A 14,081-nucleotide genomic window follows, 5' to 3' on the forward strand; every position below is an offset into this window, starting at 1 on the left:
AGACACAGACCTAATCTGGGGGGGCGGCGGGGGGACGGACACAGCCCGTCGCCGGGGAATCTAAGCGGATAGGCACTGCCCTGCAGGCTGTCCTGAGGGCTTCCTGTAGAAAATAAGACCCCGCAAGCGCTCAAACAAGCAAAACCTCTCATTGAATAGAGCAAAACCATCGCGGAGCCCAGGCGGCTAAAGGGGGCGGGACTTGGAGGGCGTGGCTTACACCAAAGCTTAACGGTTATTGGTCAATTCCCTTAGGTGTCCGCCCAGAACCTCCCAGCCATGAGCGGGCCACTTCTGCAGACTTAACGCTCATTGGCTGAACGAGCACAGGCTCTACGAAGGGGAAGGGGAGGCCTTGGGGGCTCCATGCTGTGGGGTCGCGTTCCCAGGTGTCGCAGGGGGCCCTGTAGGCCAGGAGTGAAAATGGGGGTCCTGGGAAGGCGGTGGGTCTCGACGTCTTCACTCTGCAGTACACGCTAGTTTGGCCCCGAACATGGGCGGAGCCGGCGGCGGCGCGGACGGGACGTCATCACTAGACGCCGCGCGCGCCCAGAGGAAGCTTTGACCTCGGGGCGTGCGGGGCTGCTTCGCGATGCTGCGGTTAGTCCGGGCCGGGGCGCGGGCCTGGCTTCCGCCCACCCGCTGCCAGGTGAGGCCGGGACTGGGAGCGGGGTCGAAGGACCAGGGTTGGAGGGTGCAGGCGTCGTCTCTCATTCTCGCCCACCGTTTACAGCGGCTGAACGTGCTGGCGGAAGAGGCAGTGCAGCCGCCGGAGAAGCCGGAGCCGGTGGCGAGCGCGGGTGAGTTTCCCGGGGTCGCCCCTCTTGGGAGCTCGAACCCTCTCCCCAGACCCCTGACTTACCAATTGCTGCAGGTCTCCAGGCACCGGTACTGCGAAAATGCGAGCTCCCCGTACCCTCACACCGGCGGCCGGCGCAGGCCTGGGTCGAGTCCCTGCGGGGCTTCGAGCAGGAGCGCGTAGGTCTGGCCGAGCTGCACCCCGACGTTTTCTCCACGGCGCCCAGGTGAACTGAAAGCTGAAATGGTGAATTGCGTGGCAAAGGGACAGTGAGCGCGGCTTTAGGAATCAGGTTGACCTGGGCTGCAGCCTCTTTAGTTTTTCCACCTGTCAAAAGGGGATGATGATAGCTTTGCGCAGTGGCAATGAGGTTTATCTGGGGCGCAATTATTGCTAATAAAAAAAAGGGGGGGTTGGGATGATTTTCCCTGCTACAGCGTGGTGAGGTTGAGAGCTGAGAGGTAACTTCCTCTAGGCCGGTTCAGGAGGCAGAACTCTGGAGCTTGCAGGGGTTAGGGATGCAGAACCTCGTTCAAATCCTGCCTTCCCCCCTTCTGTCAAACATCCAGAGGTTGCCGTGATGATTAAATGAGGTAATTCCGGCACATTAGTTCAATAGACATGTTGATTATCGTTGCTGTGACTGGTTTTTGCAAAAATCGGTTACCAACAGTGCCTAAATCCTATCTGTGTGCCGGGCACAGCCTATTTGCATTTTCGTTACCTAGACCTCATAGCAACACTAGGAAGCGGTTCTGTTAGCCTTGTTTTGTAGATAAGGAAACAGCACAGACAGATTAAGAAATTTGGTCACACAGCTTATAAGCTTTAAAGCCAGGATCTCAACCTTATGTGGTCCAACTCCCAGGGCTGGGTTATTGCTTGCCCAGGTGTATAATGCATCTCATGTGCATGGTGTCTGGTACCATAATAGGTGCTATTAACTCATTACTCCTACTGTTATTGGTATAGTTTGCCCCTACCTGTACAGAGTCATAATCTAGTAGAGGGTGACAAAGAAATTTTAAAACAACATATTTTGTTTTGTAAATATTTATGAAGCACCTATTACATGCCAGATTCCATTCCAGGTGTAGTGCATGAACACTGATGTTGCTTAGAATCTAGAGCAGCCGTGGGCAAACTACGGCCCACGGGCTGGATCCGGCCCCTTTGAAATGAATAAAACTAAAAAAAAAAAAAAGACCGTACCCTTTTATCTAATGATGTTTACTTTGAATTTATATTAGTTCACACAAACACTCCATCCATGCTTTTGTTCCGGCCCTCTGGTCCAGTTTAAGAACCCATTGTGGCCCTCGAGTCAAAAAGTTTGCCCACCCCTGATCTAGAGGAAGGGTCAGATAGTAAGTACAGAGGGGCCTTGACTTACGAGTGTACCGACTAAAGAGTTTTTTGAGATACCAGCTGTCTCTCGGCTGATTTTTTGCATTGAGTTGATAGTAATTTGAGTTAACGAGCTCGGTCTCGGAACGAATTAAACTCGTAAGTCAAGGCCCCACTGTACTTTAGCTTTTGCAGACTAACATCTCCATGGCAACTATTGATCTCTGCCAGTGTAGTGCAAAAAGTAGTTGATTCATCAGCAAATGACCATGGCTGTGTTCCAGTAAAACATATTTACAAAAAGGGGCAGCAGGCCAGATTTGGCCTGTTAGCCATCGTGTTCCGACCCCTGGCATACTGTTACCCTGGCGGCGGTGTCCAGCGCAACCACACAATGTGTAACTTAGGTTCTGCTGGGAGCCACATTTTTTACTACAACAGGAAGAAACAAGTGAGATTGATTTCAATCACATAATTATTTAACCTCATGTAGATATTATTGTCATTTTAACATGTGGCACTGCCCACAGTTTAGGTGTTCAGTAGCCACACATGTGGCCAGTGTCCACTGTATGGGACAGTGCAGGGCTAAAGAGTCAAACCAGTTCACAGAGAAGGTGGCATTAAGCAAGCTGTACTGGTAGGAAAGGAGGACGGTGTAACTCTCTCTTTTGCAAGGGAGCTTCTCTGGGTGCTGATGTTTGGGCTGAGACCTGTAGGCTGAGAAGGAACCAGTCAGGGGAAGAGCATTTCAGGCAGAGGGAACAGCAAGTGCAAAGGCCTGGGGGCCAGACGCCATTTCACAGAATGGAATGGAGGGCAGTGAGAAGGCGGCAAGACCTGGGGTCAAAGAAAGGCTGAGGCAGATCACACAGAGCCCTGGCGGGGGAAGAGAGGAGCCTGGGTTTTCATCTAGTGGGGTGGGACTGTGGGAAGGCTTTAAGTTGAGGGAGACATCTTGTGTCCTTCCTCCGCAGGCTGGATATCCTGCACCAGGTCGCCATGTGGCAGAAGAACTTCAAGAGAATTGTGAGTGTCCTGAGTGGGGTGAGGTGTGGAAGCCCCTTGGTGTGTTGTCTCTGGATTACTGGGCTTGGGCCCATCTTCTCTCTCCTGACCATTCACTGATGGGCCATTGGCCAGGCATTTTCTGAACACCCACTGTGCACGGGCATGGTGCTCGAGGACGGGACAGGAGAGATCCCTGCCCTCATGCAGCTCACGGTTTAGGTGGAGAGGTGAACAGGATCATGGAGTGATACCTGTAAATGTCTGATTAGGGAAGTTATCCCACAGAAGGGATATTTAACCTCAGGTTTGCAGTAAGAGTCACTAGGTGAGCCCAGCCAATGTGGCTCAGTGGTTGAGCAACAACCTAGGAACCAGGAGGTCACAGTTAGATTCCCGGTCAGGGCACATGTCCGGGTCGTGGGCTCAATCCCCAGTGTGGGATGTGCAGGAGGCAGCTGATCAGTGATGCTCTCTCATCATTGATGTTTCTATCTCTCTATCCCTCTCCCTTCTTTTCTGAAATCAATTTAAAAAATATATTTTTAAAACAACTAGGTGAAGGGGATAGTGGGGCTGGGGTGTAGGTAGTGGGGACAGCATATGCAAATGCCCTGTGGCAGGGGCCTGAAACAGCCCAGTGGAGCTCAGAGGCCAGCAGGAGTAATGGTGCAGACCTTGGATTTTATGCCAAGATTGAAGAAGCCGTTATCAATCAGGATCTCTCCGCCTTCCATCTGCCCACCTCAGAAGTCCAGCGAGCTCTCCCCCTGCCACACCCTCCCTGGCTCCTTGTTGCTCTAGGAATAGTGGTTAGCCCGGCATTGGAAGTTCCTCACGGTCCCCCCGCTACACTTCCCTCTGATTCTCTCTCCGTGTCTGTCCCCAAGCTCCACCTTCCTTTCAGATGCAGCCCCATTGGAATTATTCCAAAAAATACTGAGCACCTACTGATGCAGGCGGCAGAGTCCCTGCCTTTCTGAGACTGACATTCTGGAGTGCAGGAGGGAACTCTTGATTTCTTTGTCCTTCCTCCCTCTGAACGTGATCAGTGCTTGTCCTGATAGAGCCCCATTCTCTGTGTCTCTTCTCTGGCTCCCCAGTGGCAGGCCCAGTCCATCCAGGTCATGGCTATATTCCTGGGCTTAGTGCCTTTTGGCTACAATGACATCTGCCTCAGGAACCTGACCCCTCCTCACTTTGTGTCCACAGAGCTATGCCAAGACCAAGACTAGAGCTGAGGTGCGGGGTGGTGGCCGGAAGCCCTGGCCACAGAAAGGCAGTGGACGTGCAAGGCATGGCAGTATCCGCTCCCCAATCTGGCGAGGAGGCAAGTGGGCAGGGCGGGGAGGAGGCTCTGGGCTAACTCGGGGTCTGGATGTTTCTTTATACACATCTGGCATGATGTCTTGTTGGTCCCATTCCCTCTACCTCATCAGCCCACCTGGGGCAGGGACAGCAAGACTCAGACCCATGCACCTCACTGCCCACATGCAGCCAGAGGTCTGAGGGTCGCTCACTTTTCCCCATCCCCTGATTCTCCCCGACTCCCCCACCTGCAGCCAACTCCGGCCTTGGCCTCTCATCAGACTATGGCCACAGCCTCTTTTGGCCCTACCTCACATCTCATCTCTCCACACGTCACACAACACTCAGGATCTTCCTAAACCTCCCAGCTTCTGCGGCCTTTGCATGAGCTCCTTACCTTGTCATTCCAGGCACTGGTGGCCGCTGGACCCTCCCCATGTCCCCTTCACACCCTTTCTGCCCAGATAGCTCTGACTTAGTCATCTCCCCTTTGCCTGGTCAACTCTGTTCATCCTTCTGGTGTGTTGGGGTCATACTCCTCCAGGAAGCCCTCCCTGACCTCCTTTGGGTTCCCTGCCCACCCATGCCCACTCCCAGACTCTTGGGCTGCCATGCCCAGCCTTGATTCCCTCCGTAATCAAGCCTCTGTATGAATATGAATGGCGTGAGGGCAGGGATCCTTCCATTTTGTTCTGTGCTGTATTCCCAGAGCCCGGTGGGAGGGTGGACGTACAGGTAGACAGCCCTCACTCAGGGTTTGATGGCGAAAGAAACAGAGGCCCAGAGAAGTGAAGTTACTGGTCTCAGGTGATGCCCAATCAGGCCTCCCCTCTCCATCCTTACCTGAGGCCCTGCCCTTTTTGCTGGAGTTGAGCCTGACTGCTGGCAGCCTACCCACCCCCTCCCTCACACCTACCACTGGGGCTAATTTTTTACCTCCAGTTCTAGCTGGGGCCCTCACCTGCTTACACACCTCTGTCCCCACAGGAGGTGTTGCCCATGGCCCCCGGGGCCCCACAAGCTACTACTACATGCTGCCCATGAAAATGCGGGTGCAAGGCCTCAAAGTGGCGCTGACCATCAAGCTGGCTCAGGTACAGCCCGATCCCATTGGGAGCCCCTGGGGTATTTGGGTGTGTGGGCCGCGAGGGCCGGGAGAGGTGGTAGCGCAGACCTCTGTCCTTTCTCCCACCAGGACAACCTGCACATTGTGGACTCTCTGGAGATGCCAACTGCAGACCCTCAATACCTGACAGAGCTGGCCTGCTACCGCCGCTGGGGGGACTCCGTGCTCCTGGTGGACTTGTGAGGATTCAGGGCAGAGGGGTGGGGGCTGAGCTCCATCCTCCGCAGGGCTCACCTCCTGGCCTCTCTTTCAGAGTGCACGAGGACATGCCTCAGAACATTGTGACAGCCACAGCGGGGCTTAAGACCTTCAACCTGATCCCAGCTGTGGGTGAGTGAAGGGCACTGGTCCACTCCCAGATCTCCAGGGAGTGCCTGGGTCAGTTCAAGTCCTGTATCTGCCTCTCAATCACTGAGTGGCCTTGGGCAGTAACTACCCTCCCCACTCCTCAACTGGCCCAAACGGAGCACTGGGAGGATGATGCCTTTCTTAAATGCTCTGATAGCACATTGTCCAGCTGCGCTCACAGTGCTGGGCGTGGAGTGAGTGCGAGGGCCCACTGGCTGTCCCCACCTGGCTCCTCACTCAGAGAGGCTGGATCAGGTGTGTCCTGAGCACATCACAGCTTTCACCCTGCCGACTGATTCCCATTCTCCCGATTGCATTCCTGCTGCCTCCGGGGTAGCTGCACATGGGGGTCTCAGGCATCTCCTTCCTTCCAGTGGCTTAGGCCCCCACCACGCCGTCACCCTCCACTGCAGTGAGTCAGCTCACACAGTTGGCTCTGTCTTTAAACATATCCAGAATCTGATCGCTTCTTGTCACCCTGGGCCAGCCCCCTGCCTTGATCAGCACAGCCGCCTCTGCCCTCATCCCCACAGTCTGTCCCCACACCCCAGCTGCCAGACGACACCTGTGAGCACCTGCGTCTGCGCACATCGCTCTGTTGCCTCCAGCTCTCCGTGGCTCCCACTGCACTCTCCGGGGAGGGGGGGAGCCCAAGTCCTCCCCAAGACCCACCAGATCCTGCATGACCTGCCTTGTCCCATCCCTCCTCCCTTTCTCCTCCCCTGTTAACTGTAGCCCCACTGGGTACAATTGGTACATTGTTTTTCTTCATCTGCTCTGTCTGTGATCAGTACCCATCCATGGGAATCATGGCCAAGCAGAGGGCAGAGCCAGGCACATGGGAGGCTGTGAGTCAGAAGCTGATGAGTTGACAGTCCCTTGCCCAGGGTTCCCCCATGGTGACCTGCTCAGCCAGGGTTTGACTCCAGGCCGCAGGGCTCTTGACCCCATGCCAGACCATGGTCTCTCTATAAGGGGAAGTGCACCTGGGAGGAGGGAAAGGGGCTCCAGATGGGTACAACCCCGTCTGCCTACACTCCTGCCCTGACCACACTCCCTGCCTCCCCAGGCTTGAACGTGCACAGCATGCTGAAGCACCAAACGCTGGTCCTGACCCTGCAGACTGTGGCCTTTCTGGAGGAGAAGTTGCTCTGGCAGGACTCACGATACACGCCCCTCTACCCCTTCCGCCTGCCCTACTGCGACTTCCCCTGAGCCCCTGCGCCCAGGCCCGTCCGCTGCCTTCCTTCCTGCAGCGCTCTCCATGCCAGGTGCTTGCTCTGAGCCACGCCGAGAACCTGGCCGGTTTGGGGGCCTTGCGCCCACCCTGCGAGGGCAGCACTATCCAGGCTCCCTCGTCCCAGGAGGAAGCTGAGGCCGTGAAGAGTGGCTGGGCAGGCCAGGCAGGAGTCATGGTCATGACCAGGAAGGGGCAGCTCAGCAGAGAGCCCAATCAAGCTCCTGTCCAATTCTCTCTTTTCTGTTTTAAAGATAAGCTTTATTTTTTAATTACAGAGGAGAAACAGAACAGCTCATTGCCATGTTGAGAGTAATTCCATCTGGCAAGTCGGGCTCTTTCCTCAGTGCTGGGCACCGTCAGTACCTCTCTCTTCAAGGGGCGACCTCAGTGCTGTTTATAGGAATGTCTCAGCGTTAGCTTCCCTAGAGTGAGCCAGCCTCCAGGGACTCTGAGGATCAGAGCACTGCCCTTTCCTGGGAGCCTGCTCCTGGCACCCCCTGGCTCTCGGGCACCCAGACCTGTTAGGAGAGCATGTGCACAGGAAGCTGGGAGCGTGCCTGGGACAACTAGTGCCCGGGGATGTGGTTGTTCATAGCGCTGTGCACCTGCTTTCCTAACAGGATCTGGGGCCCATGTTATGGTCCCTCAGTCCAATGCGCGGGCTTGAGTCCGCTAATAGGTGCCGTATGCACACCTGAGCTTCCATCACAATGATTTCCCCTGAGCGCGGAATCAGAATCACTGGTGAATAAATACATTTTTTAAAACACCAAACCAGTATCCCAATTCTTGAGTCTGCTGATGTCGTTTGCCCCCAAGTTAATTTTTAAAATAATCATAATACAGCCCAGCAGGCATGGCTCAGTGGTTGAGTGTTGACCTATGAACCAGGAGGTCACGGTTTGATTCCAGGTCAGGGCACATGCTTGGGTTATGGGCTTGATCCCCAGTGTGGGATGTGCAAAAGGCAGTCGATGAATGATTCTCAACATTGCTGTTTTTATCTCTCTCTCCCTCTCCCTTCCTCTCTGGAATCAATAAAAATGTATTTTTTTTTCATTTTTTTTTTTCCTTTATTGATTAAGGTATAACATGTGTCCTTATTGACCCATTGCCCCCCCTACTCCCCCACTCATGCCCTCACCCCCCTGGTGTCTATGTCCATTGGTTAGGCTTATATCATGCATACAAGTCCTTTGGTTGATCTCTCCCCCTTACCTACACCCTCCCCTACCTTCCCTCTGAGGTTTGATGGTCTGATCGATGCTTCTCTGTCTCTGGATCTGTTTTTGTTCATCAGTTTATGTTGTTCATTATATTCCACAAATGAGTGAGCTCATGTGATATTTATCTTTCTCTGACTGGCTTATATCGTTTAGCATAATGCTCTCCAGTTCCATCCATGCTGTTGCAAATGGTAAAAATTCCTTTTTTTTTTACCACAGCATAGTATTCCATTGTATAGATGTGCCATAGTTTTGTAATCCATTCATCTGCTGATGGGCACTTAGGCTGTTTCCAAATCTTAGCTATGGTAAATTGGGCCGCTATGAACATAGGGGTGCATTATCCTTTCTGATTGGTGTTTCTAGTTCCTTGGGATATATTCCTAGAATTCATTCTTTTTAAATCCTACATGATTCCATTGTATATATGGTATATGCCAGATTTATCCATTCTCATACCATTAGAGTATTTGTAAATACATATTAGGTTCTAAGTCATAGGTTATGTACATCTTCTCACTCTAATCTTTTGATTAGTAAAAGTCCTTAATTTTAATACATTCCAATTTATCATTTTTTTTCCCCGTTTATGGTTAGCTTTCTTTGGCAGTAAGGGTATCTGATATCTGGTTTAAGAAATCTTTGCGGAGAAACCAAGATGGCGGCAGAGGTTAACGCTGGAGTTTGCTGCCTCGAACAACCACTTCAAAAATACAACTAGCCGAAACCGGTTTGGCTCAGTGGATAGAGCGTCGGCCTGCGGACTGAAAGGTCCCAGGTTCGATTCCGGTCAAGGGCATGTACCTGGGTTGCGGGCACATCCCCAGTGGGAGATGTGCAGGAGGCAGCTGATCGATGTTTCTCTCTCATCGATGTTTCTAACTATCTCTCTCCCTTCCTCTCTGTAAAAAATCAATAAAATATAAAAAAAAAATCCATCATCTCGTTCTTCCTTAGAAAAGAGCCTCTATTAAAAAAAAAAAAAAATACAACTAAAAGACGGAACGGACATCACCCAGAACCACAGGAAGGCTGGCTGAGTGGAAGTTCTACAACTAGGAGGAAAGAGAATAGCATACCGAGACTCAGAGGAGGCGCAGTGCTGAAGTCAAATACTAAGGTGCGGAGTGGCTGGCGGCTGAGGGCGCGGTTGTCTGTTTCTATCGGGATGGAGTCTCTGACTCTGAGCTCCAGATCCGGGCGAGTCTCTAGGGACCCAGACTCAAACGGGAGAAGCGGGACTGTCTGGCTTCGGTTGGAACTCGAAGGCAGCTTTCTCTCCAAGGTCTGCAGCGGTTGCTGGGACTCTGAGAGGCAGAGCCCCTGGGGACGGAACTGAGAGCAGCCATAACTGCTCGCTCTGCCCGCCCTCAAAATGTATTTTTAAAGATAACCATCATAATATAGACTAAATAATGTGGCTGGTTTTGTTGAAGTCACCCAGAACCATCTGCATCTGTGCGCAGGCCCAGCCAGGCCAGCAGCCACGGTGACCACCCACCAGCTGGGCTGTCCCTCACCAAAAGAATCTCTGAAATGCTTCTCTTGGGAGTGACTTCAGAACTTGAAACACATTCTTTGAAAATTCTCAGTGGACATAAAGTTTGACCCTTACAGCACCGGATTTGACTAAGTAAAAAAAAATCATTTGGAGCCAGCAGCAAGGGGTGCTGAGGCTGAGCAGGAAGTGCTGTGTGGGCTTGAGACAGGCCGTCACCCCTTTTCCCTGCGCCTCTGACCGACCCTGTGAGGCATCAAGGCCTAAGATAAGACCCAGCTGTTGCCCTGACAGCACCTGGCCTCGTCTAGTCATAACTGGAAGTAACACGGCTCAGTTGTCTACAGCACAGTCATCAGGAAACCGAATGATCACCCCCTGCCCAATGGGTTTTCAAAAAATGGGTCAGAACATGTTTCCCTCCACTGGAGTCCCCCAGCCAGATCAGAATGGAAAAAGGGCCCAGGCAGCGTGGCTTTGTGGTTGAGTGTTGACCTATGAGGAGGCCATGGTTTAGTTCTCAGGGCGCATGCACAGATTGTGGGCTGGATCCCCAGTGGGGGGTGTGTAGGAGGCAGCCAATCAATGGTTTTCATCATTGATGTTTCCCACTTCCTTGCTCTCTGAAATTAATAAAAATAAATTTTTAAAAAAGGAAAAAGGGTGGGGGGGGGGATGAGGACACAGTTGTAATACCTTAACTAATAAGAATAAAAAAAGGAAAAAGGGGGTGGGAGCGGCCGGGAAGAGGTCAATGGAGGAAAAAGAAGACATGTAATACTTTAAACAATAAAGAATTTAAATTTAAAAAAAAATGAGCTAGTGGGGAAAAAAAGGGGGGGAAGGTATCAGAAAAAAGGTCCAATGCCTAGAATATGCTTTTAAATAATTGGGGGGGAGGGAGTGTGTGCTCAAACTGCCATAACAAAGTACCTCAGATTTGGGGGGGGGGGCTTCAACAACAGATGTATCAGCTCACAACTCTGGAGGCCAGAAGTCAAGATCAGGGTGTCAGCGGGTTGGCTCCTGAGTCTGTGTTGAAGAATCTGTCCTGCCCCTTCCCCTGGCTTCTGGTGGTTTGCCAGCAATCCTTGGTGTCCCTTGGCTTGTAGACACATCCCCCCGATTTCTGCCTTCATCTTCAAATGGCATCCCCGTGTGCATGCGTGTGTGTGTCTGGGTCCAAATTTACCCTTTTTATAAGGACACCAGTCATGTTGGCTTAGGGTCCACCCTAATGACCCTATCTCGAGTTCATCATCCTCAAAGACTGTATCCCCAAATAAAGTCATATTCACTGGTACTAGAAGTAAGAGGAGTTTCTCTTTTTCTTTTTAATTATTATTATTATTAATTATGATTTTGCAGGGAGGAGAAACAGTTAAACCTGTGACAGTATGTAAGGGGAGAGATGGAACAAGAAGATGGGCTGTGAGAACTGTGGAAGTTGGCACATATGGCTTCATCATATGTCCTTTTTGCTGTTGCCTATGTTTGAAAATATAATAAAAAGCTTTTTTTTTTTTAAAGAGAGATGGATGAAGACATTTCTTCGGGGGGGGGGGGGCGGGCTGTTGCTACCTGCAAGTCCCCACCCCACCTCTTGGGGCAGGGGCTAACCCAGAGCCCAGAGCGGGAGGGGACTTTACAGCTTTTGAAAGTGTCCTTTGTAAAGGCTGCCCAGGACGTAGGCTGACTCAGGCCAGGAAAGCCGGGACCTGGCTCCTGGGGAACTTGGAAGGCAAGAGGCAGCTCTGATGGTGGAGCCAGAGGGTCTGCTATTGGTGCTCAGTTGACCTTGAAGGGAGGAGACAGCAGGATCAGATTCCCCAACCCAGCGAAGGGGTCCCCAGGAAAGAGAAAGCCTCAGAGCTCCTCAGATCACACATCCACCATCTCCACCAGGGGGTGCCACTTGAACACACTGCTGGGTCGTCCAAACTGGCAAAGCCATTAGCCAAGGAGGAACTGCCCTGCCCCTCCCTGCGTCTGGGCAGAAGGCGTCCAAAGGCTGGTGAGAGGGGGAGAGGTGGACAGGAAGAAAGTCAGTGGCAAAGGGAAGCCCTTCTTCCCCATTGAGGCCTCCATCCTGAAGAGGCCTGACCCTGGGCTCCCGTCAGACACCAATCAAGTTTAGACACTTGAATGTAATGCGGAGCTGGGCCTGCGTCCCAGCGGGAATTCTCAGACAGGGTAGGGCAAGATTCCGCTACAGAATTAAGCGGTGGAGGGGAAAGCATGAATTTTCGCTCTACACCCTAGGACCACTAGGGGAGCTGTAATGCAGTACGAACAAGACCTGTGGGAACCAGACAAGCGGTGAATACAGTGGGGCCTTGACTTACGAGTTTAATTCGTTCAGAGACTGAGCCCGTTAAGGAGCTCGTTAACTCAAATTACTCTATCAACTCAATGCAAAAAAATCGGCCAAGAGACAGCTGGTATCTCAAAAAACTCATTAGCCGGGACACTCGTAAGTCAAGGCCCCTCTGTACTCTCTGCTCTCACATCCACCCTTTAAGCTATGTGTTATCCTAGTTCTACAGCTGAAGCCATTAGGTGCAACCAGGGGAAGTGGCTTGCTGAAGGTCACAGCTTGTGACCGGTCCTCTCAGCGCTGTGCACAACCACATCCCCTTGGCACCAGCTGTCCCAGGCACACTCCCAGCTTCCTATGCAGGGCTTGTACACCGGAAAGTCAGAAGGACTGGGGAACCACAATGAGATACTACTTCCCACCCATTAGGATGGCAATAATAATAAAATAAAAAATAAGTGTTGACGCCCTAACCGGTCTGGCTCAGTGGACAGAGCGTCAGCCTGCGGACTCTAGGGTCCCAGGTTCGATTCCGGTCAAGGGCATGTACCTTGGTTGCGGGCACATCCCCAGTAGGGGGCGTGCAGGAGGCAGCTAATTGATGTTTCTCTCTCATCGATGTTTCTAACTCTCTATCCCTCTCCCTTCCTCTCTGTAAAAAATCAATAAAATATATTTTAAAAAATAAGTGTTGACAAGGATGTGGGGAAATGGGAACCCTTGAACCATTGTCCATTGCTGGTGGGGATGTAAAATGGTGCAGCCACTGTGGCAAAGTCTGGCAATCCCTCAAAAAGTTAAACACGGAATTACCATATGACCCCAAATTCCACTTCCAGGTATATACCCAAAAGAACCTACAACATGTTCATGCAAAGACTTATACATGAATACTCATAGCAGCTTGATTCACAATGGCCTAAACATGGAAACAACCCAAATTTCTATTGACTAATGAGTGGATGAACAAAATGTGATATGTCCAAGCAAAGGAATATTATTCACCGATAAACAGGAATGAGGTGTACCCAGCGGAGGATACAGGGACTCTAACAAATGCTTGTATGCCAATGTTCACGGCAGCATTATTCACAATAGCCAAAGGTGGGAAGAGCCTAAACGTCCATCTACAGATGAGTGGATAAGCAGAATGATATATAGCCTTACACCGGAACATTATTCAGCCAAAAAGGGAAGGAAATACTGATGCATACTAAGACATGGATGAATCTTTATGGTAAATGTTCTGAGTATCATGCTGAGTGAAAGAGGTCAGACACAAAGGCCACATATTGTTTGATCCCATTGATTTGATTTTATTATTTTTAAAATATTTTTATTGAGTTCAGAGAGGAAGAGAGAGGGAGAGAGAGAGAGATAGGAACATCAGTGATGAGAAAGAATCATTGATCAGCTGCCTCCTGCACGTCCCACACTGGGGATCGAGCCCACAACCCAGGCATGTGCCCTTGACCAGAATTGAACCTGGGACCTTTCAGATGGCAGGCCAGCGCTCTATCCACTGAGCAAAAGAGCGAAACTGGCTAGGGCTGATCAAGAGAGAGAAAGAGAGAGAGAGAGAGAGAGAGAGAGAGAGAGAGAGAGAACTATATATGATCCAGCAATTCCACTTTTTGGCATTTATCTGAAGGAAACAATATCACTACCTGGAAAAGATATGTGCAACACCATGTTCATTATTTACAGTCGCCAAGACATGGGAACAGGCTAAGTGTCCACGAGTTGTGGGTTCAATCCCAGGTTGGGGCACATGTGGGAGGCAACTGATCAATGTATTTCTCTTCTCTCCTCTTCTCTCTCTCCCCCCCTTCCTCTCACTCTAAAATCAATAAATAAATTAAAA

General features: G+C 51.3%; 1 protein-coding gene across 2 annotated transcripts; it reads left to right on the forward strand.

Moving 5' to 3' along the window:
• Window positions 1-357: 357 nt before the first annotated feature.
• Window positions 358-8,235, forward strand: MRPL4 (mitochondrial ribosomal protein L4). 2 transcript variants are annotated; one of them, XR_004968351.1, is made up of 10 exons: window positions 358-649; window positions 734-800; window positions 875-1,025; window positions 3,124-3,175; window positions 4,367-4,484; window positions 5,450-5,556; window positions 5,658-5,767; window positions 5,842-5,918; window positions 6,393-6,503; window positions 7,006-7,145. XR_004968351.1 is itself a non-coding variant. In XM_036314314.1 (9 exons), the coding sequence occupies exons 1-9, from the start codon at window positions 593-595 to the stop codon at window positions 7,149-7,151; spliced, it is 885 nt and encodes a 294-aa protein (XP_036170207.1). In that variant the 5' UTR covers window positions 371-592; the 3' UTR covers window positions 7,152-8,235. The 2 variants fall into 2 exon arrangements, 1 of the variants encoding a protein (XP_036170207.1); XM_036314314.1 differs by lacking the exon at window positions 6,393-6,503 and having other exon boundaries at window positions 371-649; window positions 7,006-8,235.
• The last annotated feature ends 5,846 nt before the right edge of the window (window positions 8,236-14,081 follow it).

The sequence above is a fragment of the Myotis myotis genome, unplaced genomic scaffold (genome assembly GCF_014108235.1).
Source record: "Myotis myotis isolate mMyoMyo1 unplaced genomic scaffold, mMyoMyo1.p scaffold_m19_p_6, whole genome shotgun sequence".
In the NCBI taxonomy this organism is placed as follows: domain Eukaryota; kingdom Metazoa; phylum Chordata; class Mammalia; order Chiroptera; family Vespertilionidae; genus Myotis; species Myotis myotis.

What these genes read in the sequence shown, in the direction of transcription:
- MRPL4 (XM_036314314.1), top strand. Translation starts at nt 593, where the DNA reads ATGCTGCGGTTAGTCCGGGCCGGGGCGCGGGCCTGGCTTCCGCCCACC. An exon ending in GTTTTCTCCACGGCGCCCAG is followed by an intron (nt 1,026 to 3,123) that starts GTGAACTGAAAG and finishes CTTCCTCCGCAG; the next exon opens with GCTGGATATCCTGCACCAGG. An exon ending in TCCGTGCTCCTGGTGGACTT is followed by an intron (nt 5,768 to 5,841) that starts GTGAGGATTCAG and finishes CCTCTCTTTCAG; the next exon opens with AGTGCACGAGGACATGCCTC.